This window comes from Pongo abelii, chromosome X, assembly GCF_028885655.2.
Source record: "Pongo abelii isolate AG06213 chromosome X, NHGRI_mPonAbe1-v2.0_pri, whole genome shotgun sequence".
Classification (NCBI taxonomy): Eukaryota; Metazoa; Chordata; class Mammalia; order Primates; family Hominidae; genus Pongo; species Pongo abelii.
In genome coordinates, this window is record NC_072008.2 from 37,349,591 (window position 1) to 37,377,213 (window position 27,623).

Consider the following 27,623-nt stretch of genomic DNA (forward strand, 5'->3'; position numbering starts at 1 on the left):
ATGTTAATAACATTTACCAACATTTATTTCTTTTAAAGCAGCAAGAAAAAATAGGTATTTCTTTTTTTTTGTAATATAATTTTTATTGAGACTGAATAAAGCATTTGAAACCCTGAATGAGTCGTTTCATATACTAAATTTGGAGTTTTTCATTTGAGATAACAAAGCAGTGGGAAATCAATGCTATGACAACTAACATTTGACTATAAAACAAAGTATAATAATAATAAAAAATTAAAAATCTGTGTTCCAAAAAAAAAAATTGCTTCTTAGTTTTACTTCTATTTTAGACATTGTCTACTGAATCTCTTCAATAGTCAATTTGGATGTTACTCCCTTTTACATTTTTAATAAAACCATGAGCATTTATCTTTTTGTATTTTCAATATAATTTAATAACAACTTTTGTTTATATTGATATTTATTGTTTAATTGTACTTTTAAACATTGTTTGCTGCCAAGTAAAGTAATAATCACATTAAAAAAAAAAAAAGAAAGTTCCTATAGGTATTTTTTCATGTTTAGCATGTTATTCAATATTGTTTACAAGTATAAATTTACAACAAATGGAAATTTAAAAATAGGTATTTCATTTTGAAAAATTATCAACTGAAATAAGGCTTTTATTATTTCCAGATTCCAGATTCTCAACTCTAGACTTAAATAGTTAAATCTTTAACTCTTAAAAATTATTGTATTTATTGGCTTTAATGTAGATGAAAATAACATATTCGAGTTTTACAAAAATTTAGCTTCTAGAGTGCAAAAGCTTTTGAGAATGTAAGTAGGGTAGAAAAATTAAAACTAGATTGTAAATTATAAAGCACTCTCTGTACTACTTAACCAGGAAAGCATCTAAATATTTATTCACTTTCCAATGTAGCACATTTATGCCATCTTCTGGCAATGGTTCCTCAAGCTGGGAATATTCAAATTAACACGCATCAAAATAATTTAATATTTCCTTACAGAGTCACTAGCTGACATTCCTTAAATAGTATGAAGTCCTGTAAAATTGGAACAAGGCCACAATAGTGGCTATCTTTAGTAAATGGAGAAAAGGTGATATTACAAAATCACTGTTATGTTAGTTGGCTAGTCCCAATATATCAGAACAGATGCTAAACATTCACAAAACCTGTAAAAGTTAAACATTTGGAAAACACCAAGTGTTCATGAAGAGATGGAGCAATGACAGCTCTATTTCACACAGTGCTGATAGAAATATAACTTGGAAAACTGAATGTGCCTCTCCAAAAATTCATATGTTGAAACCCTAATCCCCAATATTATGGCATTTAGAGATGGTTCCTTTGGGTGGTAATAAGTATTTTTTTTTCCTTTTTTTCTTTCTAATTTTTGTGGGTACATAATAAATGTATACATTTATGGAGTACATGGGGTATTTTGATGCAGGTATGCAAGGCATGATAATCACACCATTGAGAATGGTTATCCATCCCCTTATGCATTTATCCTTTGAGTTACAAACAATCCAATTACACTCTGTTAGTTATTTTTAAAAGTACAATTAAGTTATTATTGACTATAGTCACCCAATTGTGCTATCAAATAGTAGATCTTATCCATTCTTTCTATTTTTTTTTTGTACCCATTAACCATCCCCACCTCCCCACCCAGTTCCCCACCACCCTTCCCAGCCTCTGGTAACCAACCTTCTACTCTCTATGTCCATGAGATCAACTGTTTTGATTTTTAGATCCCACAAATAAGAGGACATGTAATATTTGTCTTTCTGTGCCTGGCTTTTTTCACTTAACATAGTGATCTCCAGTTCCATTCATGTTGTTGCAAACGACTGGATCTCATTTTTTTATGCCTGAACACAAATGTGAAAAAAACAGCCTTTCCTATAAGATCTGGAACACTGCAAGGATGTCCATGTCATCACTGTTATTCAACATAGTAGTGGAAGTCCTAGCTAGAGATTAGCATATTTATTTTTAAAACATGTGTTAACCTGCTTCCTCTCTCTCTCTGTTCTCTGCCATGTAAGGACATAAGAAGATACAATGTAAAGATGTATAGAAGCTACTGTTTCTGTCTGTAAACCAGGAAGAGGGCCCTCACCAGAACCCAACCATGCCGACAACCTGATCTCAGACTTCCAGCCTCCAGAACTGTGAAAAATAAATTTCTGTCATTTAAGCTATGCAATTTATGGTATTTTTGATAGAGTGGCCCAAACTAAGTTAGTATTGTCCAATAAAAGTAAATAAGATCATACTTTATGACTCACAACTTCACTCCTTAGTATATAACAAAGCAATACTAACTGCATTTATTTCTTTTCTTGGAAAGATAACTAGGTCACTTTATATCCCATCTAACAATATTTTATAAAATCTAGTTTAATGTCTGTAATCTTTTTCAATAGCTTGGTATGTAAACGAGGTCACTTCTTTTTCATCTCTTCAAATTTGATTGCTTAGAACTTCATGCATCCTGATTAGCAGTATGTCCACTTTCTCCTTTTTAAGGCCTTTTAGCTTTCATTAACCAAGAAAAGGAGAGTTTACTTGACACAAAAAAATCAATTCTTCCCCCAAAACCTAGCCACACAAACAGCTAGAAAGTCCAGTTCTAACACCATTGTGTTGTTGCCACATGGAGTCATAGTTGAACTCTCTGGTTCTGTGAGATCTAATGTTACTTGTTCCAAACTGAGATGAGTTCTTTGGTGGTTTGGATACTTTATGAGACACAAGGATACCCTGGTCTAGGGCTTCAACTTTACCATTGTGTATTTATGTGTCTGTGTGTTTAACTTCCCACTCAAACTATCAGCCCTTGTTCTTCCAAGTGAAATGAGACCTCCTGGGAGTACGGGCGCATTTTCAAAAACTTTGTGACATATGCCAATGATATTTCCTTTGAACAAGGGTCCACTGATGAAAGTGCCATAATAGCTTTCATGAATAAATGACAATCCACTTTTTAAAATTTTAGAACAGCTTTAGGTTTCAGCAAAATTGAGCAGAAAAAAATAGAGTTCCATATACTCCCTGCCCCTACACTTGCATAGCCCACTCCATTTTCAACATCCCCCACCAGAGAGGTACATTTACTATAATTGATAAACCTACATTGACAAATTATTATCACCTGAAGTCCATAGTTTACATGAGAGTTCACTCTTGGTGTTTGATATACTTTGGATGTTTGTTCCCTCCAAATCTCATATTGAAATGTAATCTCCAAAGCTGTAGGTGGGGTCTGGTGGGAGGTGTTTGAGTCATGACAGCGGGTCTCTCATGAATGGCTTGGTATCTCCCCTCCCCCGCAGTAATGAATTCGCATGAGATCTGGTTGTTTAAAACAGCTTTAGCACCTCTGCACTTCTCTCACTCCCTATCTCACTATATGACGTGCTGGCTCCCTTTCACCTTCCACCATGACTGTAAGCTTTCTGAATCCCTCACCAGAAGCAGATGCCCACACTATGTTTTGGGTAGAGCATAAAAACCATAGGCCAAATAAACCTCTTTTCTTTATAAATTACTCAGTCTCAGGTATCCATTATAGCAACAAAAACAGACTAATACAGTGTTGTACATTTTATGGGTTTGGGAAAATGCTTAATGAATGACATGTATCCATCATTACAGTATCATACAAAGTAGTTTCACTGCCCTAAAAAAAACTCCTCTGTGTTCCACCTATTCATCCCTCCCCAATCCCAACCCCTGGCAGCCAATGAAACTTTTACAATCTCCATAGTTTTGCCTTTTCCAGAATGTCATAAATTTGGAATCATTCAGTATGTAGCTTCTCAGAATTGGCTTTCACTTAGTAATATGCATTTAAGTTTCCTCTGTGTATTTTCATGGCTTGATAGCTCATTTTTTGATAACACTGGATAATAAATAGTTCATTGTCTGGATGTACCAATTCGTTTAACCGTCCACCTTCTGAAGGATATCTTGGTTGCTTCCAAGTTTTGCCAGTTATGAATAAAGCTTCTATAAACATTCAACTGCCAGTTTTTGTGTGGACATAAGTTTTCAACTTATTTGTGTAAACACCAAGGAGAGTCATTGCTGGATCATATGGTAGGAGTATGTTTAGTTTTGTAAGGAACTGCCAGAGTGTCTTCAAAATTGGATGTACTACTTTGCATTACCATCAGCAAAAAAACAAGAGCTCTTGTTGCTGCACATCCTTGCCAGTATTTGTTGTCATTGTTCTGGGTTTGGTTTAATCTGAAAGAGAATGGAACCTGGGCCCCAGTCCAGAAAGCACAGAATCTTAGCCACTAGGCCACAGGGTGAGGTGCTCTTTTGTCAATGCTGCAGGGAATAGAAGCAGGCAGTTTAAGCATTTTAAAGGATTTTAACTTGTTTCAGACGTGAGCTCAATTGGAAGGTTGTTTAGCTAATTACCTAGATGTTACCATTTCAAAGACAGGATCAGATTTACATCTCCAAAGGACTGTGAAGTCCAGCAGGATATTTAAAGAGTATTCTCTGATATTGGGTCAATCAATCATCCATGTCATTTATTAGTTACGGTTTAGAAGAAAAACTTTGTTGGATCTGTATTTTATAATCTCAGTAGTTTTCTTCTCATTCTGTAGTTGTTTCATTTGTTTTCTCTCCTCCAAATTTAAAGACGTTTACCCTCTTTTGAGAGAAAAAAAAAGTTTGCATTGTGGAATTTCAAAAATCTCTGCTGAAGAGCTTATGAGAGCTGAGGGAACAAGCAGAAAGGGATGAATTCAAATGACAGGGGTACAAGGAGGAGGAGCAGTTGGAGGCAAAATGGAGAAAGTCTCTGAAGTCTTTTTTCATTTGAAATAACTTTAGACAATCTTGATTTCCTCTTGCAAAGAAATTTCTTTATCAAAAACTCTTTTAGAAGCTTCTAAGTAACATTGAAAAATTGCTCTCCCACTTATTTTGGTTTTATTTTAAAGCCAGCTTTGTTTTTATTATGAGAGCATGCAGATAAACTATTTTAAATGTTTCAAAGATATCCTATTTAGGCTATTGTAGTTAGGGGTCTTTGTGCTTTAAAACCATTTTTCTAGATATTGACAGGAGGTGGCACCATAAGTATTGTACATGAATTCACCTGAAGTTTCTAAAGTTGGATGTCTCCTTTAGAAGTATAAATGCAAATTAGATTTTCCCTTTGAATGACCAAAAAGATCTAGTGGGAGGAATTTTGGTTACTCCAGATGAAAGTGCAGATTTGACCATTGAGCCAAGCTTCAGAATCTGGCCAGTTTTAAAGACTACAAATTTTTCATTTAAGCCACAAAAATTTCATTTTCTCTCTTCAAAGAAAACCTGTTTTCTCCTTGACCAAATTTCAAGTGAGTGAAAAGGTTTCAAACCCTAAGAAATAAGACAAACAAAACCTTTAATGCAGAGAAAAATGAAAACGGCAAATATGCAGTCCACAGAATCCCTAGAATTAAAGCTCTGCTTTAAAGTGGGTGTTTTCTCAAAAGACTCCTCTTGAGGAAACTCCTACCTTAAAATCAGAGCATCAATTCCAGCTCCATTGAGCATGGAATTGGGTTGCTTGAATAAAGGTTCAATCTCAAACTGAAATCAGGGCAACTGAAAACCTGAGAGGAGCTTTAACAGAGACCCCCATCAGCTGCAACAAGGTCGGTGAATGAAAAGCATTCCCTCTTGGCATAATTAACTTAGGGAGTCCTGAAATTTTATTTTCTTTTACATGTACAAATTTTAGAAGTTTCTTTCTATAAAACCAAAGTATTATTAAATCAAGTTTAGCCTAAAGCAGCCTCCTTACATATTTTAAGGTCAGCCTAAAAGTTTCTCTGTACATCATGAAGACTAACTTAAATGGAGTTGTATATAGACTGTAGCCTACCCTTGTGCCAATCACTGAGTTTTGGCCCATCAACCATGGCCAACTGTTCAAATCATATTCAAATAAGGCAAACCCTGAGCTGTAACCAATACCAAAATCAAATTTCAACTTCAAAAATCAATCTTTTTTGACCTCTAACTTTGGGATGCTACAGAGGGCCCCTGAAGCATCCAAAAGAGAGGTAAACAGGATTATTTGACATGTTAAGTTACATGCAAAGCATTGCCAAATAAGAAATAATGTTTAACTTTCTTCAGCCTATATTTTAATGAATGTTATTAATATATGTTCCAAAATTGTATGGAATTCCTAAAATTCTAATACGTCTGAGTATATGCTATCAATCATAATTATGGGTAAGTTACTGTAGACCACAGAAATAACCACATTTCCTTGTCAATTGTGTCTTTAACTGTGACTATTTAAAGCCATTTCCATAGTTAACTGCTTGATTCTGATGCAGTTTCTGAAAACTTCACAAGCATGCAACATCCAAGAATACAATGTCTTTAAGGAGGTTCAGGAAAGGATGGAAAGGACCCTGAGAAGCACTCCTCAGTACAGGTTTCTAATCACTTTAGAATCATATCATTTGGACTAGGTAAGAATTCCCAGAACTTTAATGAAGAGACTGACTAGTATATAAAACTGCTCACCCAAGAAGAACAAAAATTAATATCAAGAAAATATTTTGTAGGTTTTCATGCTAAATCAGCCAGTATTGAAAATGTTTAGATATACAATTTGAATGAACTCCATGGTCTAAGAAAAATTACCTATGATAACCCATCATTTATCAGTGCTATGCACCTAAATTGGAGAAAGAACTGGTATTCAAGAAGACATAAGTCTATTGTTAAGCATAGACTCATGGAAAACCAGGATGGCTATCTTGTCCTTCTTAAGTCCTTAAAGCTATGGTTATTAAAAGTTCTAAATCCAAATTAAATATATATATTGGTATGGTGACTTCTAAGTTGCTAAAATAGTTTATGACCAATGTTTGGTTTGTCAAACCCATATTCTTGAGAAGACAAATAAAAATTTCAGGTACATTCTACTATCTGATGGGCTATTTAAACACTTCTAAAGGGATTTCATTCGATTGTCATTTTCAATGCATGTTTTCTGGTTGTACAAAACGTTCCCATGCAAGAAGGCTAATGTTATAACAGTAGCTTATTATACCAAAGCGTCTCTTCACCAGGTAAAGAAAGATTTTAATGGTTCACTGACTGAGAGCAATTAACCTCTTCACAATATAGAACATGAAGATTAGACCTTCTAAGAATATCATTGAAAGGCTACCCTTGCCATCCACACTGCAGCAAAACTTCTGGACCTTGAACCTTGGGTTCATAATCTCACGACTTAGAGGGCTCCCTCCTTACTCTTGGAACTATAAATACATTGGAAACCTTAAGGTAAAGCTAACCAAGGAAGCCTCTCCTCAGAAGAAGGTGGCATCCTTGATGTAGACAGCTTTATCCCAACATCACAGATAAGGACTTCTCTACTATCATAAGACCCTTATCTTTGAATATTTTTCCCTTGCTTATGCCTCTATGAATGATAGAAGTGAAAGGGGGGGTCTATTGTGTGCAGTCATGGGGTATAGTTTTATTTGTGAAAAATTTTGCAGCCAGCCTTATACATGGATAACCTTATGCCTTGACAGATGGAAGATGAAGGCCTAAGGTACTTGAGAAATTTTAATGGTACATACCTTGACTCACAGTCAGTAAGAAACAGAAAACTGGTCCACTCCTCTTAACCTATATCATAGGCTAAAAAGAACACTGCCAGGAGGTCTTCACTCTTCTGAAGGGCATTGTTTGTTAAGTCCTTTTTCCCATGGTTTAGAGTAAATGAGGTAATGATTAAAAATTTATCCCTCACGATATGCTTTATAGCAGATGCTACTGTAGAGGCTATGGTTACATAACAGACTGTAAAGTCTCTTGTGAAAGTTATGCTGAATAATAGAATTGCTCTGGATTACTAACTGGCTAAACAGATGTATCTATGCAATGCTGGCAATTCTTGTTGCCCATGAAGAAATATATCACATCCAGTATTACAGAGATTCAGTTATACGGTATTAATGAAGAGACTGCTTAAAGTGGGTAGAGGGTAGACTCTTCATCTAGCTCATTCTTTGGTCTATTTGATTTTAGTTGGTTTGGTTTATGGGGAACCTGGCTAAGGAGCAGACTCCAAACTCTTGGTGTTATCCTCCTGATAGTCTTAATAGTAGTCTCCCTGGTACACTGTATTCTCTCAAAAGTTTTAAATACTTCCATGCAGCCGTCTCTAAAATGTCAAATGGTCTCTCTTTAACTGGAGCGACAAGAGCTGAATGAAATATGTGACCAAAAAGGCACTGTAACCCACGAATGACATGCTGAGACCAGAAATCCAAAATGATGGTAACTGAGAGTGGCACTAAGGTCCTAAGTTTTGGTCACACTCTCACCATGAGAATCTGACCAAAAGGGGGGAATTTTAAAACAAATTATGGGAGCCCATTGTTTGCCCTAACAGACCAGACCAAACCAAAATGGAGTCATTTATGCTAAATGTGACACAATCAAACTAAGACTTTAAGGAAACACACAAGATTTTAGAACAGACCATGTTTTGTTTCTCTCCTGCAGCATAAGAAGGTATTCTCTATTCTAAACCTTACAAAAATAATAATAGTAATAACCTTAAGACCTTGTTTCCACCTTACAAAACCCGCAGTTCTGCTATTTCCAAGTGGGTTTCAAAACCAGGTAAGTACATATACAATGGTGATAGTGACATCAATGACTAAAGTTTTGGTAAATCTCTCACAATTGAGAGGATGACAAAATGGGGGGAATTGTTAAATCAAGTTTAGCCTAAAGCTACCTCCTTATATATTCTAAGTTCAGCCTAAAGGTTTCTTTATACATCATGAACTATAACCTAAATGGAGTTATATATAGACTGTAGCCTACTCTTGTGCCAATCACTGAGTTTCGGCCAATGAACGACGGCCAACTGTTCAAACCATGTTCAAATAAGGCAAATGCCAAACTGTAACCAACCCCACTGTTTCTGTACCTCACTTCCATTTTCTGTATGTCTTTTCCTTTTTCTGTCCATAAATCTTCTTCTACCATGTGGCTGCACTGGAGTCTCTGAGTCTTTTCTGGCTCAGGAGGCTGCCTGATTTGTATGTAAATCGTTCTTTGCTCAATTAAACTCTTAAATTTAATTCAGCTACAGTTTTTCTTTTAACAGTACATATGGTCAAGTAATTTTCTACAAGGCCACTAAGAAGACACAAGGTGGAAAGAGTAGTCTCTCCAATAAATGGTGCTGGGAAAACTGGATATCCACACAAAGAACAATGAAACTGGTCTCTTATCCTACACCATACACAAAAATCAACTCAAAATGGATTAAATACCTAAATATAAGACCTGAAATGTAAAACTCTTTAAAACAAAGGGGATGGGGAAGCTACTTGATATTGGCCTTGGCAGTGACTTTTTGGAAATCACACCAAAAGCACAGGCAAAGGCAAAAATAAATAACTAGGACTCTATCAAACTAAAAAGCTTCTCCACAGCAAATAAAACCATTAACAAATTGAAAAGGCAGCTAATAGATTGAGAGAAATTATTTGTGAACCATATATCGAGTAAGGGGTTAATATCAAAAATATATAAGGAATTAAAGGAAACTAAAACCATTTTCCTCAAAATATACTTTTTTGGCATATTTTGAAATGGCTATTCAGAGGACATGCAGACAGGAATAGCTCCAAAAAGCTGTCATTTGTGGAGTATATATGCATTGCTACATTAGCAAAATAAATAGCCAGGCTTTATTTGAGGCCCTACCCCTTATCCAGATCTGGAAATAATTAACTCAACCACAAGCTGCTACCTATTCTTTCTGAGAGCTGTTGCCTTTGAGGTTTCATCTACATGACAAGACTGCCTTTACTCCTTGCCTTTATTTCTCTCTCCCTCCCATAATCTTGAAGCATGGTCTTGCCATGCTTTAAGCCCCTATTCTTCTGTTACCTCAAGATGGTATAAAAATGTCAACTATCTGGACCTGTCTTTGAGATTTTCATATTTTGTATGAGTCCCATGCACACATGTGCATATTAATAAATTTTCTATGTCTTTTCTCCTATTAATCTGCTTTTTGTCAGTTAATTTTCAGTGAACCTTCAGAGGTCAAAGGAGACATTGTTCCTTTTAGCCCCTTCAGAACTCACAAAATTATACAGCAAAATCATAATATAATTAAAGAATGGGCAAATGACCTGAATAGACTTTTTCCAAAGAAGGCATAAAAATGGCCAATAACTATATGAAAAGATGCTTAACTTTATTAATCATCAGATAAATGTGAATCAAAAGCACAATTAAATATCATCTCATACCTGTTAGGATGGATATTATCAAAAAGTCAAGAGATAACAAGGGTTTTCAAGGGTGTGGAGAAGAGGGAACTGTTGTACACTCTTGATGGGAATCTAAATTGGTATCGCTATTATGGAAAACAGTATGGAGGTTCCTCAAAAACTTAAAAATATAACTACCTTAAGATCCAGAAATCCCTCTTCTGTGTGTATACTCAAAAGGTATCTGTGCTCCCATGATGAGCATTATTCACAGTAGCCAAGATATGGGAACAACCTGAGTGTAGTGTGAGTGGGCAGTTGAATGGATAAATTGTGGTAGATATATAATGGAATATTAACCTTAAAATAAAAGATACTGCCATTTGTAACAACATGGATAAAGATGGAAGACATTTTGCCAAGTGAAATAAGACAGACACAAGAAGAAAAATACTGCATGATCTTGTATGTGGAATCTTTTTTGTTAAAAAAAAAAAAAAGAGTCAAATACTTAGCGCAAGGAGGAAATGGGGATGTGTAGGTCAAAGGTACAACTTACAGTTACTTAGGTTAAATAAATAAGTCTGAGATCTAATGCACAGCAGGACTATAGTTAACAATATTGTATACTGAAATTTTACTAAGAGTTTATTTTAGATGCTCTTATCACAAAGGTAAATATGGATGGATGGTGATGGATACGTAAAATTGCTTACCTGTGGTAATTATTTCACTATGGATATGTACATCAAAACATCTTGCTGCTCACCTAAAATTAATACAATGAAAAGGGAAATGCTCCTGACGGGGCAAGGAGGAGAAAGCTAGGTGACTCGGAGCCAGCGCGACTGGGTACCTAGCGTCTTCAAGGAACTGCCGCGCGCCGCCAGTCGGGGGCGCGGGCTGGCACCGGGCTCCCTCCGCGGGTCAGGGGCGCGGTAGGGGCGGGATCCGCGCGAGCCTCGGGCCCTGGGAGCAGGAGCCGAAGTCACCGGGTGCTGGCCCTCCGCCCCTCCCTGTTCGGCACCACCTCCCGCAGCCTGGGGAGGGGCCGGGACGGAGCGAGCCCGGTCGAGCGGGGCGGAGCGGGCGCGGGGCCGGCGGCGAAGGTCAGGGGTGGAATCGACGTCGCTGCGGCTGCCGACGACCCCCACCCGGCCGGCCGCCTCCGCAGACCCACCTTGGCCGCGCGGCAGGGGGCGCGCAGAGCCCGGAGGGAGCGAGTCCCAGCGCGTGGGGGCTTGGTGGTTTCTCCCCTCGGGAGGTGGGGCTCCTGGCTCCCCGGACCCGCCTGGCGTCCTCGGGCGGCAGCGGCGCCCAGGAATGGCTTCGGCGGGCAGCGGCATGGAGGAGGTGCGCGTGTCGGTGTTGACCCCCCTTGAAGCTGGTCGGGCTGGTGTGCATCTTCCTGACGCTGTATCTGGATCTGGGGGCGGTGCTGAGCCCGGCCTAGGTCACAGCTGACCACCAGTACTACCTGTCGTTGTGGGAGTCCTGCCGGAAACCCGCCAGCTTGGACATCTGGCACTGCGAGTCCACGCTCAGCAGCGGTGAGGGCCCGGCGCACCGCGACCCCTGCCTCCCGCCCCGGACTGCCTCGCGCCCCACTGCCAGGACAGTCACCACCTGTCCCCACCTCTCCGCGTCCCCTGCCCTGGCCCGTCCCACCGCGTCCAGGCCCTTCTCGGATCCTGAGGCTACAACCACCTCCCTGGCGTCCACCCCTCTTCCCTCCCCATCCCTGGCCGCCAAACCTAAAGCGACAGCCCACGCCCTCTCCCTCCCCCGTGGCCATTCCTCCTATTCTGCAGTAACACGTAACGCTATTTTGGGTATTTGTTATCATTTGAGGCAAGAGCCATGTGGCTGTGTAAAAAATGCGACGCCTTCCACACCCCAGTTAAAAAAGAAGCAGGCAAAAACGCCCCAACTCCACCGAGATGCTGCGGGGGTTCTCTGTTGGTCTTCCCCACTCTTTTTTCCCTCCTCTCTCGAGGACGAATTTGCCTAGGTTTACCTCTGAGTGTTCACATTTCTGCCTGTTCCACTCCATCTTATCTGGATTTTCACCAATTAACTCAGATTGGGATTTTATTTCCTTAAACTTTTGGGAGATACGAAGAGTTGGGAGAGGGAGGGGCTTACTTTCCTTTGTGGTCTTTGGTTGTGAGTTGCCCTCCCATCTCCCCAGTCCAAAGTACCTCTCCTCTCCAGCCAGACCTTTATTTCTCCTTTGCAAGAGCTGCTCACAGATGGCCTGGGACTTTATAGCTTATTCGGCCAGTACTAAAAGCTGCCAATGGATCCCCACTGTGGGAGATCCCAGGACAGAGTTGTCTGACATTGGAGTTTGGAGTGGAAACAAAATGGTATAAAGACATTATTGGAATGATTGTTCAGTTTAAATAGGGATAGTTATTGTATAATTAGATAATATTGTATTAATGTTAAATTTCCTGATTTGCTCATTGACAGTGGTTAAATAAAATAATGTGTTTTCTGGCCAGGCGCGGTGGCTCACGCCTGTAATCCCAGCACTTTGGGAGGCCGAGGCAGGCAGATCACCTGAGGTCAGGAGTTCGAGGCCAGCCTGGCCAACATGGCGAAACCCTGTCTCTACTAAAAATACAAAAAATAGCCGGGTGTGGTGTTGGGCGCCTGTAATCCCAGCTACTCAGGAGGCTGAGGCTGGGAGAATCCCTTGAACCCGGTAGGCGGAGTTTGCAGTGAGCTGAGATCACCATTGCACTCCAGCCTGGGCAACAGAGCTGGACTCTGTCTCAAAAAAAAAAAAAAAATATATATATATATATATATACACACACACATATATATATATTCTTTTTTTAGTCAATACACACTGAAATATATTTAGGGGTACAGGGTCACAACATATGCAGCTTACTCTCAAACGGTAGAAAATATGTATATATGGTAGAGAGAAAAAATAAATGAGACAATGTTACAAATTGATGAATATGGGTAAAGGACTTTTCTTGTACTATTTTTGTACTATTCTTGCAAATTTTCTGTAAGTTTTAAAGCATTTAAATTTTTAATTAAAAATATTTTTCCCTGGTATAAAGTACTTTTAGCACAATGAATTCAAACAAGTGCTTGCCTTTTCTGTAAAGGAGAATGATAAAGTAGGATGAAAAGTTATTAAGTGTGTGAAAACTGTTAGATTATCTAAAATTTATATTTTTTGAAAACTGTGAAAAAACAGATTTTATGTTTTAAACATATGAGCCATATTGAACTCTAAACATTCCATGATATTTGATATACATAGTGAACGCTTTCAATAACATTTAGATGACATCTGCAAATAATACTTTATTCTATTTAGAGTATATAATAGCTCATGATTGGTCTAGGAAGATGAATACTTTAAGACAAAGCCAGTTATGTTAAAACACACACATATATGCATGTTCAACCACACACTCACAGAAAATTGTGTGAAGCCTTCCCTATTAGAGTGAGACACAAGATGTATTTGTCTTCTAGCATATGTGACATCACTTGTGTAGCATCTAGTGTTATTTTTGTGCTGCCCAGGACTGGATCTTTATACAATGGCTACCTCTGGTAATGCAATTTCCAGCTGTGGAGCAGTTCTATGGAATTTTCACCCCCACCTTGTGCTTTCCTATACATGCTCTCTTTGAATAGCATGTAGTCTAGAGTAAAGAAATGGTGAGCCGGGTGCAGTGGCTCATGCCTGTAATCCCAACACTTTGGGAGGCCAAGGCAGGTGGATCACCTGAGGACAGGAGTTCAGGACCAGCCTGGCCAACATGGTAAAACCCTCTCTCTACTAAAAATACAAAAATTAGCCGGGCGTGGTAGCAGGTGCCTGTAATCCCAGCTACTCGGGAGGCTGAGGCAGGAGAATCACTTGAACCCAGGAGGCGGAGGTTGCAGTGAGCCAAGATCATGCCATCGCACTCCAGCCTGCAGGACAAGAGCGAGACTTTGTCTCAAAAAAAAAAAAAAAAAAAATGGTGAAGAAGAGTATTCTCTCAGAGTGGGAAGGGAAGTCCGGATATGTATTTTCTTTTGTATGAGAAGTAAAACCTTTTAAAATACTATCAGCATCTATTAACTTCCTCCATACTTTGTCTCTCATTAGGCAAAGCAATGATGTTATCTATAACCTTCTAGAACAAAACTCTGTGTGAATCAAATCCTTCCCCCTGGCCTAGCTCAGCAGAGTCCTATGGAAATGGGGCTCTCAAAGACTGTCCGGCACACAGGAAAGTGAACCTAGCTCTCCAACCAACAAAGTATTATTAGTTAAAAGCATATTTCAGAGTTCCTAACAGGGTAATTTTTGTTTGTTTGTTTTTGTTTGAAATGCCCATGCGTATTTTATTAATAAAAACTAACAGTGCCAAGTTAAACAAGTCAAACAATTAAAGTCTCTTTATATTCCATAAAATATTACAGAAAAATTTGTGTTTCAATAAAAAGACTTTCGCTTTAGAACAGGCAGCTAATAGCAGCTGTGCAGTTAATGGGTTTTGTGAATAAATTTTAAAAGAGACTACTGCCTGTCCTTAAATTCCTTGTTCTTTTTATTAAAAAAAAAAAAAGAACTATTAAAAATGATTAACAAATTTTGAGTTAAAAAATTGTTAAAACATTCTTTATATTTAATTTCAATTTTATAATAGATTACAGGAGATGCTTATGAAACAAATACATTTGTTTCAGTACATGTCTTTAAATGATAGACTGATAAGTATGTAAACAACTATATAATAAAAGGTTTCCAAACGCTGCCTGTAAGAAATCAGGCAAATTTTACCATAAGCAACAAACCATTCCAAGCCTTCCAAACAGTCTCCATAGCCGCACCAGCGTGGCAGTAAGCTTTAACCAAACAAAAACAAACAAACAAAAGCACTTTGCAATTTGTTGCTGCAAAATAGGGAGAGAAAACAGTGTATAAACTTGATGGAATCACGACAGTCAATATAATTTAAGGGAAAATAAAGTTAATAAGGTTGATGGTGTTTATTGTTTAAAATGTCGAATTCTGCTGTTTGCTTGGGGCTCTGGACACCGTACCACTGAACAAATGGAAAACTCCACAGAGTCTCGCTATCTGCCAGTGGGGACGCCATCCAAACTCACGGCAAATAAACGGCAAATCAGGTGCTCACCATCCACAACAGGAGGGCGTTTTATTTTCATGCATGTGGATGAAATACAATTTCTTCAGCAAACAGCAAAAACTGTTCAGGGGCAAAAATGAACTCTGCACTTAAAGAAAAATATAAAATGAAAGCACAAAATACTAAAAAGTAAATAAACGCTCTGCATCAGCACACTGGTATGAAAACACACATCCACAGCACGTCCTAATCCTACAGGAAACAATCCTTGCTTATCAGAGGTGCATATCTAAATTAAATAGCTTACCAATATCTTCTTGGGAGCAGGACAAAAGGAAACAGAAAACCCACATTAAAAAAAAAAAAAAAGTTTCTTTTCCCTAAATGTTTTCCTGAAGCTGAATTTGAAGTGGGGAGGATGTCAGTCGTCCTTGTCATTCTCGTTGAAGTCATCATCCTCCTCGTCCTCCCCGACGTAGGACACCGGGGTCTCCACCCTGGAGCCGCTGTACTGAGACCTCTTGGAGCTTGTGGCCAGCATCCCATCTGCACCGTTGGTCAGGTCACTGGCAGAGAACCTCGTGCCTTTAGACGTGGAACCTGCCGCCGTGATGAACTTGCCTCCAACAGTTCCCTGAGCCATTTCTGTCACATACGGCTCCAGCGCCTTTGGGACTAGACTTCTGGCCATTTTAAGGTCTTCAGCAGAGCAGCTCCCGGACTCCAGCCAGCAAGCCATGCCCATCCGCTTCAGCACTTCTATGTCACCTTGGATTTCAAATGTGTTGTCAAAATTAAACAGATACTCCAGTTTGTCGTTGGAGATGCTGCAGTTGATGACGGTCTTCTTGCTGGTGTTGACGACGATGAAGGGCAGGTGGATGACCGAGTTGGGTGGTGGCGGCCGGCTGGCCTGCTGCTCTGCGTGCCGGTTTCTCTGCACCAGGTTCTTGAAGGCAATTTGCTGTAGAATAAGTTCTTGAAGTTGAGACTGTTTCTGTTTTATTCTTTCAAGTCTCCTCTGTCTTTCCACCTCTAAGTTCTGACATTCCTGAGCCGAGCTGGTGGGCAGACCAATCCACTTAATCTCCTTCTTCTCCTTGGAGATGATGTTCATGGCCATCAGCACGTTTAAGGCATCATAGACGCGCCGTCTTATGTTCTTCTGGTCATAAGCTGACTCGTTTGGTAAGATGTGGTTGTCGGCAGCACTGAACTCCGCGACCAGCTCGTCTGCCACTTCGTTGTAGGAAGTGGTCCCTTTCCTCTGCACCTTCTCGCAGACCTTCATGGAGAAATGCCGCAGGCCCTTGCAATTCTCTCCTTTCCTGTTGCGCTTCCCTGCAGACCGAGGTGAGGAATCAGAAGGCTGGTTCTGAGAGGCAAAGTGAGTGCTGGGGGTGTGTGAGCTTCCTACCACCAGGGTGTTTGACGCTGCAGGTCTCTGAGGCATACCAATCACCACTTGCTGGGCAATGCTGACATTGGACTGTCCAAAGGTTTTTGGCAAGAGCTGTTTCCCGAGCGGATTGACGGTGGAGGGGTGAACGGCCACGAGGGACACCACGCCTTTTCCGGAACTAAGGTTCTGGTCTATGAAGACCTTGAGTTCTCCGTTGGCTTCAATTAGACCGGCATCTTTTGCCATGTTACCAGATCCGGGAAATCAATGCTACAAATGTTCACCTTCCCAGAGAAGAAAAATGATTTTTCTGGGCGCAGCCCTGGGGTCCCGGCGCAACGTGCAGGCTCGCGGCGTCCACCCCGGACACTGGCGGCGCCCGCCCGGCAGACCGGTAACTCTGACAGGTGGGCTTCCGGGGTCCTCGCCGCGCGCCTGTCACTAGGCCTCGGGCCGCCTCCGCACTAGGCGCCTCCCGCGCGCGCCGGAACCGGGTCCCCGCGGGCCGCCGTGGGGCGGCCTCCCCTCCCCCCGCCCTGCGCGCTCCGGCCGACCCCGGCCCCGGCCCCACCTCCGCCGCAGGGCGCGGGCGCTGCTGTCGGCCGGGAGGGCCGGGCCCGGGACCCCCGCCCCACGATTACCTGGGGAGCCCCCACCAGCGCTGAGCGCGCGGGGTCCCCGAGGCACAGGGGCGCGCTGGGCGCGGGAAAGCGCGGGTCGGGGCCGCGCGGCGCCTACAAGCGGCCGGGGCACGGGATAGGGTGGCCAGGGGTCCCGCCCGCGCCCCCGGCCCCCGCCCGCGGCTCCCGCGGCATCCCCTGCCCGCCCGCACCTGGCTACCCGATCCGGCCGCGTGGGTGGGGGCGCGGAGAGGGCGCGGTGCGGGGCGCCGGGAGGCGCGGGCGGGGGCCCGGCCGGGCGGTCCTGGCCGTGGCGGGGTCCCTGCCCTGGGCCGAGCAGAGCCGGGGACCACAGGGTAATTTTTAATTGCTAGCAGTGTACGTAATTCAGGGATGCAGATTTCAAATATACGCCAAAAAGGTAGGCAAATCTGTGTGAATTTTTCTTTTAATTCCCAATATACTTACTTTTTTATTGTTATTTTCAAAAGCTTGTCTTGCTTCTTTGAATGTGCAGACGACTTCTGTGTACTCGCCCTCAATCTTGGCTAGCATTTTAATACTGAATTGGCTTTTTTCCTGTGAAGAAAACTAAAAAGATATATAATTATAAGCAAAAAAATAATTTTTTTATTGAGACAGTATCTCACTTAGTCACTCAGGCTCGAGTGCAGTGGTGATTATGTCTCACTGCAACCTTGACCTCCCGGGTTCAGGTAAGCCTCCCATCTCAGCCTCCCGAGTAGCTGGGACCACAGTTGTGCACCACCACCACACCTGACTAATTTTTATATTTTTTGTAGAGACTGGGTTTTGCCATGTTGCTCAGGATGGTTTTGAACTCCTGGGCTCAAGCGATCTGCCCACCTCAGCCTCCCAAAGTGCTGAGATTATAATAGGTGTGAGCTACTGCACCTGGCCAACAGAGTAATTTTTTTTTTTTTTTTTTTTTTTTTTTTTTTTTGAGATAGAGTCTCTGTCACCCAGGTTGGAATGCAGTGGCATGATCTCGGCTCACTGCAACCTCCGCTTCCTGGGTTCACACGATTCTCCTGCCTCGGCCTCCTGAGCAGCTGGAATTACAGGTGTGTGCCACCATGCCCAGCTAATTTTTTGTATTTTTAGTAGAGAGGGGGTTTCACCATGTTGGCCAGGCTGGTCTCAAACTCCTGACCTCAAGTGATCCATCCGCCTTGGCCTCCCGAAGTGCTGGTATTACAGGCGTGAGCCACCACGCCCGGCCGAGAGTAATTTTTTTTTTTTTTTAAACCCACATCGTAAGTTAATATACCAGATGAAAACTGCTAGGTGCTCTCTAGAAAAGCCAGCATCCTACACCTCTTTCTTGGAGTCAGCAATGGAGTAACACTTAATTCCAAACCACTGCATCTGCTATCTTCCTCATCATGTGAGTACCTCCTTTCAGTAGCAGTTCCCCTGGGCAGGGACAGTGACATAATTAACTGTGTTATATTCAGACATTAGCACATTCCTGCAAACCAAGGGTGTTTATGATAGCACTATTTATACTCATTAGTATAAGTAGATACCCCAAGGCATTCTGCTGTTGAACAGAAGCAACCAAATCAAAACCCAGCCTCTAGACAATGTCTTTGTCCTGCTTCCTGAAAATAAATAAAACTTCAATTGAACTGTATAATATAAACCCAGAGAACCATTACTTGTATGAAAAGATAGGTGACAAAACAACATTGAGGAGTTAAGATACATTTGGCCAAACCCATTCCAAAAAAGAAATAATAATTTTGTTTTAAATAAACTTTAATTATATATAGTTAGACATTTTAACACATACAACCCTATTCCACTGCCCCTCAGAAAAAGAAAATTCTTCTCTGTGATGTATGGAGATATTGCCACATAGATAATCAAAATTTATACCCATGATACTCTGTGCAGTAAATAAGGCAATAGCTATATATGCGCTCATGGAGAATTATTTTTACTTTTCGATACAAGTAAATATAAAATGTACTTCAATTACATATATCTAAAAAGAAATCTTCTTTGTTTGTATACATAAATAAAATGCCACCGGAATTAAATCCCTGTTAATATAAAATACCTACAACATTTCTTAATCTTATAAATTTCTAACATATGAAAAGTCACATTAGTGCAAGATTTTTTTAAATTTGTATTTTCCAAAGGAGTTTTTAAAGTATTCATTTTCCAGAGAACATCTTGAAATAAATGAAAAATAGAAGTGCTTTTTTAAGAATAAATGTCTAATCAATGATTTTAAACTTTACTTAATTATGTGTATTTCATATAATAGAAAACAGATTTTTAACCTAGTATTTTTTTAAGTATCCAAATTGGAATCAGCTAGATGACACACGATAACAACAATAGTAGGCCCACAGTGAATGTTTCCATCCTTCCACACTTCATAAGCATAGCCATCTAAAAACAGACTTCAAGCATGGCTGAGTGAAGAGGTCAGTGAATTATCTTTGCAAAAAACAATGATAAACTGGATAAAATTGTCAAAAAAAAAAATTCAGTACTCTGGAAAATGACAAAAGGCATACAACAAATTGAAAGTGTTTAATCAAGAAATACAGTGAATTTGTGGCATTATTAGCCTGAGCTCCTGCCATCCTGTCTCCCTACCCCTAGCTCTGTGGTGTAGCACTTCTACTGTGGTATAGCAGCAGGCTATGAGACTAGATGATGGAGAGGGCTGATTTTAAAGTGCAGAAAAATCTATGCTGAGGAGTGTTGTTGAAAACAATAACTGTTTTAGTGGCAAACAATTGAGGAAGATCAACATCACAGCTAAATTGGGGTTGCAATATGAGTTGGGGTGAGCTACAGATAAGAAAGTCAGCTGTAAATTTAACAGAGAGATCCAGCAATAAGACAGCCATAGTGAACTTTAAGAAGCTCCCATATATCCCAACTGTTATGAAAGGCTATATTCACTCAGGAAAGTCCAGAGATTGCCCTAGCTAGCAACTTGTCCCTGGCTACATGTGAAGCCTTGCGTATCCAGAAAGTAAAAGCCAAGGCAGATTTGTAAACTTCCTGAACTTTGAATGTGACTATATTTGGAGACAGGGCCTTTATGGAGGTAATTAAGGTTAGATGTAGTCATAAGGGTGGGATACTGTACTAACAGAAGGGAAACCTCTAGGTATCCAGGTTTAAAAATAAAAAAATAAGACTTAAAAAAAATGAGTAGAAACATTAGTAGCTACACAGTACAAGAGAGACAGACCCTACAGAACGAATCTGGGCAGAAACTGTAGCTGCTATAATACAGTACCAAAAATGTCCACTTCTAAAAAACAATTATAAGACATGCAAAAAAGCAAGAAACTGACTTGTACACAGGAAATAAAGCATTAAAGGAAGACTATCCCTGAAGGAGCTGAGATATTAGAAGACAAAAATGTCAAACCAACTTTTATAAATATATTCAAAACTAAGGAAACATATTTAAAGATTAAATGAAAAGTACTAAGACAATGAGTTGTCAAATAGAGAATAAAGATACAGAAAATGCAAAAATTCTGGAGTACAAAAGTACAATAACTAAAATGGAAAAATTTCACTAGAGAGCCTTAAAAGCAGATTTGAACTAGCAAAGAAAGAATCCATGAAGTTGAAGGTAAATCTCTAGAGAAAACTGAATGGAGATTCACAGACCAGTGGAATATATCAAGCACACCAACCAATATATGAATAATTGGAGTTCTAGAATGAGAGGACTGAGAAAGAAGGGAAGAAAAGGTTTCTGAAGAAATAATGTGTGAAAACCTCCCAAATTTAATGAAAAACAGTCTCACCTAACCTGACCAACCAAATTCCATTTTCAAAAACACAGAGATATGGCTGGGCATGGTGGCTCATGCCTGTAATGCCAGCACTTTGGGAGGCCGAGGAAGGCAGATCACCTGAGGTCAGGAGTTTGAAACCAGCCTGGCCAACATGGCGAAACCCCGTCTCTACTAAAAATACAAAAATTAGCCGGGTGTGGTGGCGGGCACCTATAATCCCAGCTATTCGGGAGCCTGAGGCACGAGAATCGCTTAAACCCGGGAGCCAGAGGTTGCAGTGAGCCGAGATCATGCCACTGCACTTCAGCCTAGGCGACAGAGCAAGACTCTGTCAAAAAAAAACAAAAAACAAAAAAAACCACACATATACACACAGATCTATCCCTAGACATGCCATAGTTAAATTTTTGAAAAAGACAGAAATGATTCAACACAGAAGGGAACCACATTAAGAACATAAACCAACTTCTCATCTGAAACAATGGAGGCCAGAAAGCAGTTGGGATATTCGAAGTGCTGAAAGGGGGGAAAAGTTTATCAACCAAGAATATTGTATAAGCAAAACAATCATTTAAAAGTGAAGGCAAAATAATGACATTCCCCAATAAATGAAGGCTGTTAGAAATCATTGCCAACAATCTTGCCTTGTAAAAAAATCTAAGGGTTCTTCTATCTGAAAGAAAAAAATACCACACAGTAACTAGAATACACAAAGAGCTAAAGACCACAGGGAAATATAAAATGCTGTATAAATATTTTTTTCAATTTTCTTAACTGTCACAAGTTAGGCATACTTCCCATTTTATAATGTACAAGTGGTAGAATTTTACCATCTTTTGGCTGTCAAAAGGCAGATTGTGAGTGAAAATAGGACAATATTAATGACCAACAAAGTATCCTGTCCATCAAATACTTAATCCTAAGTGGCTGTGCTGTCAGATCCATAAAAGTGAAAACACATTTAAGCAGAAGCATGTAAAGAGCTAGTTTTAAAATATAGTTTGTCCTTTCTTGATATTTTTATACTTGAGCCTCAAAGGGAGTTATTTGGTTTCATAAAATTAAAAACATGTCATCTGTATTCCTTCCTTCCTTCTGCAAATATGTATTGAGCATATTCTGTTTGCCAGGAAGGTGCCTATCATTCTGCTCTGTAGTAGTAAAAAGGCAGTGGCAATTAAGAGCTTGGAGTTGTCTCATTTAAAGGCTCCCTAGGAAACATGTAAGATGAAAACAAAAGTGATACTGTATGTGCAGTGAATACTACACCCAAAAGGGCAGCCAGAGATGCCAGAGAAAGGAAACAAGAAAATTATAAAAACGGCTTGTGAGAAAAATAGCAGAAGAAACTCAGGGAACAAATTTGTTAGAAACTTTTTGCTTTGTGGTTTATTTCACAACTTGCCATCTAATTTCGCTCCACGTACTTAACCATCCATGCTTGTCTCCAGCATCGCACTACCAGTCCTTTCAATATGTTCTATTCAGGACTTCTTACCTGTACCTGAATGCCTCCCAGACACCTTCTCTCTACAAGTTTTCAAGCTACTTTAGTGAGTCTAGGGTGAGAGTAGCAACTAATTCAGTCCTGAGTCCCTAAGACTGGTTTAGAAGCTCTGCCCACTCCCGTGAAAAGTTCCCTCAACAAACAAAAACAATTGCCATTCAGTCAACATTTATAGGTATAATTAGGTAATGGGGAATTTTGTTTAACACTATTAGTACCACCAGCCCAAGACAGCAGAAAGTTCACAACTTTGGAAAAGAACTTGAATTCTGGACAAGGCTCAATGTCTTATTAATTGGGGGCCATAAGTCCCACAGGTAAATCTTCGGTTGTATCTGTTGTTAGATTCCCCACTGGTTGGTGCCTGTCAAAAGTATCCTGCTTGTGCAACAAATGTTATCATTATCCTACTTCTTAACCATATAAACTTTGGAAAGCTACTTAACCTCTCTGCAGTGTTTTCTATTTTCTATTCTGAAAATGAATGTGGTAATAATATCCAACTTGAAGAGATATTGCAAGAATTATATAGGACAGCTTATGTAAAATGCACTTAGCAACTTAATGGTCTGTATAATTATTAGTTTCTCTTGGTTGCAATGACTTGGAAGCATTTTAGGATCTTGGAGCATCTTAGAGCCACTGCCATGAAAAACTGTTATTCTTGCTCTGCTTTAGGTAAATGGTTCAACCAGTCTTTATTGTATTCGAATCATCTATCTTTTCACTTTTAATTATTTTAACTGGGCCCTATCCCCATACCCCTTTTTCCTAGGTAGAAGTTTAATGTAGTTCCAATCCTCATTTTTAACTCAATACTTTACTAGGGAAGGCACAACTGTGTAAATTAAACCATATGAAGATTTGAATCAACACAGAGCTATTCAACTCTTTCTTCTACTAATAAAACATCATCATTAAATCTTAATTTAGTATGGCTTATAAGGATATAAAGGATATATCAAGCTATATCTTTGATGAGGAAATGTTTGTTGACAAAATTTATCTATAAATGACCACATCATTTCTGTTATTAGATGGCATTCCATAAATGTTCTCTAAGAACGCTGTTTAATCATTGAGCAGGAAGAGGGTAAATGTGAAGAACAAAACAGAGTGTGGATAAAAGCCAAAAAGCACAGGTAAAGTCAGTTAAGGTGTCCTCATTTATTTTCTTGATGTTTATGTTTCTCAAAGAAATACATGTGCATTGTTTTAAAAGTCAAGAGCTCTTCAAAATAATAGCAGGCTCCTACCCCCACCTGTTCCCACCCGTATATCAACTCCTTTGAGGCAAAAAATTAAAACACTTTTATCTGTGTATTTTTCTAGCAACTTATCTCCATATTTAAAAAATGACATCCTTATACAACTATTTCTTTATTTGTTCATTTAGGCATTATCTGTTAATCTACTAACATGGAAGATGAAACTTTAGCTTTTTTATGATCTCTCCATACATACTTCTCCTTTCTTACCTACCCAAAATAATAGTATCACATTATTTGACTAAATCAATATTCATTGAGCAATATCATGTGCAATTAGTCCTACTTTTGTCTCCTTTTTCTCCGCTTGGTATTAATACCCAGCTGTGATCCTGGACTGTCCTTTTACCACCACCCTGGAAGTTCCCTGTGGCCCCACTGGTATTGGGGCCTCAGGTTTTGTGATTCCATATTTTCCAATGTTTTGGTTCATTCCCTCTTTTTGACAAACTACAAAAAGGGTATCTTTTTGGAGACCTTGCATATCTAAAGATATGTTTTCTACTTTCACACTTGATTGATAACTTTGGCTGCTACGGAATTCTAGTTAAGAATTTTCTCTATGAATTTTGGAGACCTTGCTTCATTATCTTTTAAATTTCTAAGTTGCTATGAAAAGTCCAATGCTAATCCTTGTATGGAACCAGGTTTTTGCTCTTTTTTTTTTCTTTTTGGAAGTTTTTAGGATCTCTTCTTTATTGTTTTTCCATTGAATATGCTGGTGGGTCTCTTAAATCTGGCAACTCATGTATTTCACTTATAAAAAATATTATTGCTTTTTTTCATAATTTTCCTCTTTCACTTTGTTCTCTTTTAATTGGGACTGACTACTAGACAGAGGTTGGACTTCTCTAATCTTTTCTCTTATTATCAATCTCATTGTCTTTTGGTTGAACTTTCAGAGACATTTATTCAACTTAATATTCTAATTTTTGCATTTAGTTATTTTAATTTCTGCTATCATATTTTTTAATTTCTAAGAGTTCTTTTCTGTTCTCTCAATATTCCTTTCAATAATATCCTGCTTTCATTTCAGACATGTGATTACTTTCCTCTCTGACAATATTAATTATAGACTTGGGCATTTGGGAAATTTTCTTATGCAGTATCATCTCTTTCCTCCAAGATTGTTTTCCTATTTGTATATTTTGTTACCATCACTGCCTTTTAAATCAGACACGTTCCTCAAATGTCTTTTGAATGACAGTTCCTATTTAACAGTTTCACCCTAAAAAGCTCACTGGCAATTCTGGGTATGGGAAAGGGCTAGCTAGTTGATGGGCTTTCAGCAGAGGGCGATGAGACAGTGTACCTGCATTTACACTGGGATGGAGTACTCCTCCAAATGTCAGTATCTGTCGTTCTTTTTCCTGAATGTGTCTGACAACCATATATCCTCCTTCAACCAACTGCTTGTTGGAGGCAGTGGCTGCCAATGTTCTGGATGTGGATTTGAGGAAGAGGTTAACTAAATGTGTGTGCAGGAGGGACGCGCCCACAATTCAGCATGTAAACTTTCATGTCATTCTGCTTTCAGTGAAGTACCACATCTCTGCCCTTGACTGTACCTTGGGCCTCAAAGCTGAGTTTCTCTAATTCAATCTGTCAAAAAAGTGAATCTCAAGGCTTCTACTAAGGTGTGGAGGGCCCAGGTGGAGGAACTGCAGGTTTCCCTATCAAACCTTCTCAGATGCTTCTTTATCAGTTCTTTGAATCCATCCCCCTATGTCCATATGCTTTGCTTCTAACAACTCTCACTTGCAGGCTTCTTTAGAGCCCTACTTTTGGGCTACAAGTACAACTTCAGCAGCATGCCAAGAGAGTCTGTAGTACCTGAAAATTTACATACCCCCCACCACCAGCTGGAGCTCATTACTGGTACAAAAGTGTACCTCTAGCCTAGAGTGTAATATACACTCCAGAGCTTCCCTACAAGATGAGACAGAGGCTGGAATTTAGCCTAAGATCACACTCTTGCTTCATTTCCTTCCATTCACTGCTTCCTAGTTTCCCCATTCTCATACTGGTTTCTCTTTGGAACACCTCCTTAATAAACAATTCCATATGAATCCACATCTCAGGTTCAACTTTTGGGAAATCTGGCCTAAGACTATCCTCTGGTTGCTCAGATTTGGGAAAGTATCTGGGAATCTAACCACTGTTTATCAAACTTGCAACTAATTCTGTTTTCATACATGACCCACACCCCCACTAACACCAGAGACACCTGGAACCTCCAATTCCTGAAACTTTCTACTGTTCAGGAGGCTGAGACTTCCAGGCTTCTGGAAGTTTGTGGAAAATGTAGAGCACCTTCATGTATTGTCATTTTAAATAGAAACTTTAGAAACATTTTGCATTTGATAGAGTTGAGTTCAGGCTATTCTTCCAAGCATCTTGAGGTGCAAGCCCAAGATCCTCTTGGAAGTGTGTGCTTTAGTAGAAAAACATGCAGACGGATTACCTGACTTAAATCTATAGAAATTAAGAAGTTATACAGTCAGACAAACGTGTGTTCTACTACTTTACTAGCTGTGTGATGATAGGCAAGTTACTAAACCTCTCTAAGTCACAATTTTCTCACCTGTAAAATGGAGAAAATATGCTTATCATAGTGCCTGTCACATAGTAAGTCTTATTCTTTGATTTATTTTCTGGTGGTGATAAGTTTATGGTACTGCCACCATATACCCTCACCGAGTTCCACATTTCAGAGATGTTTGGCCAAGGTTAAGGGTGTAGTCTAAGAAATTCATTCTCGAAATGTATTCCCCAGACCAGCAGCAGCTGCAGCATCACTGGGAACTTGTTAAAAGTGAAAATTCTCAGGTCCATCTCCAGAAACTTGGGGAGTGGAGCCCAGCCATGTGTATTTTAACAAGCCCTCAAGGGATTCTAATGCATAGCAGGTGTAAGAAACACTTGCATCAAAAAAATAAATAAATAAATAAATAAATAAATAAATAACAGACCCACACGGAGAATAAAGCCAAGACTTAGAACCCAGTTGGTGTAGTATCAAAGATCATAAGCAGAGCTAATCAATATACATGACACCCCCACCCCTGATTAGGGATAGGGGAAAGTCATAATTATAGCTTTATTATTAAAGTAACATAGTTGTTAATATAAAGAGCATTATGTGATAAATGAATATAAATAGGAGCTAGGAATGAAAGAGTGAAGTGCAGATTTAAGTTTGTAAAACTGACAGTGAGTCTATGCCACGTAGCTTTCAAATAGTAATAAAGAAGTGCATTAATGCAAGAAAAAAATAATTTCTGAGCCCAGAAGCTGAAGAAACACTTGAAAGAATCCTTAATTGTATTAATCCTTTTTGAAACAAGCCACTATATGTACATGATCTGGAACATTTGCTGAGGAAAACTTATTTTAAGTTGTCACATTGACAGTGTCACAACTATTGAAATTCCTCTGAAAATCTGAATTAGTGCTATGTAAGCAAATTATCTCTAGAAACAAAGAAGAGAACCTAAGAGCAAAATATAGCTCATTGAATCCACCACTCAGAATGGGGTTGGAGTGGGGAACAGAGCAAGAAGCAAATATTCCAACATCACCTGTATGGCAATTTATAGTATCTTCAAGCCAATCAGGTGAGTTACTCCAAGGAGCACA

General features: G+C 39.6%; 1 protein-coding gene across 1 annotated transcript; it reads right to left on the reverse strand.

Moving 5' to 3' along the window:
• Positions 1-14,987: 14,987 nt before the first annotated feature.
• On the reverse strand, positions 14,988-17,277 carry LOC100457325 (transcription factor Dp-1). Its single transcript, XM_024240768.3, has one exon. The coding sequence runs from the start codon at positions 17,027-17,029 to the stop codon at positions 15,803-15,805; it is 1,227 nt and encodes a 408-aa protein (XP_024096536.1). The 5' UTR covers positions 17,030-17,277; the 3' UTR covers positions 14,988-15,802.
• Between the last annotated feature and the right edge of the window lie 10,346 nt (positions 17,278-27,623).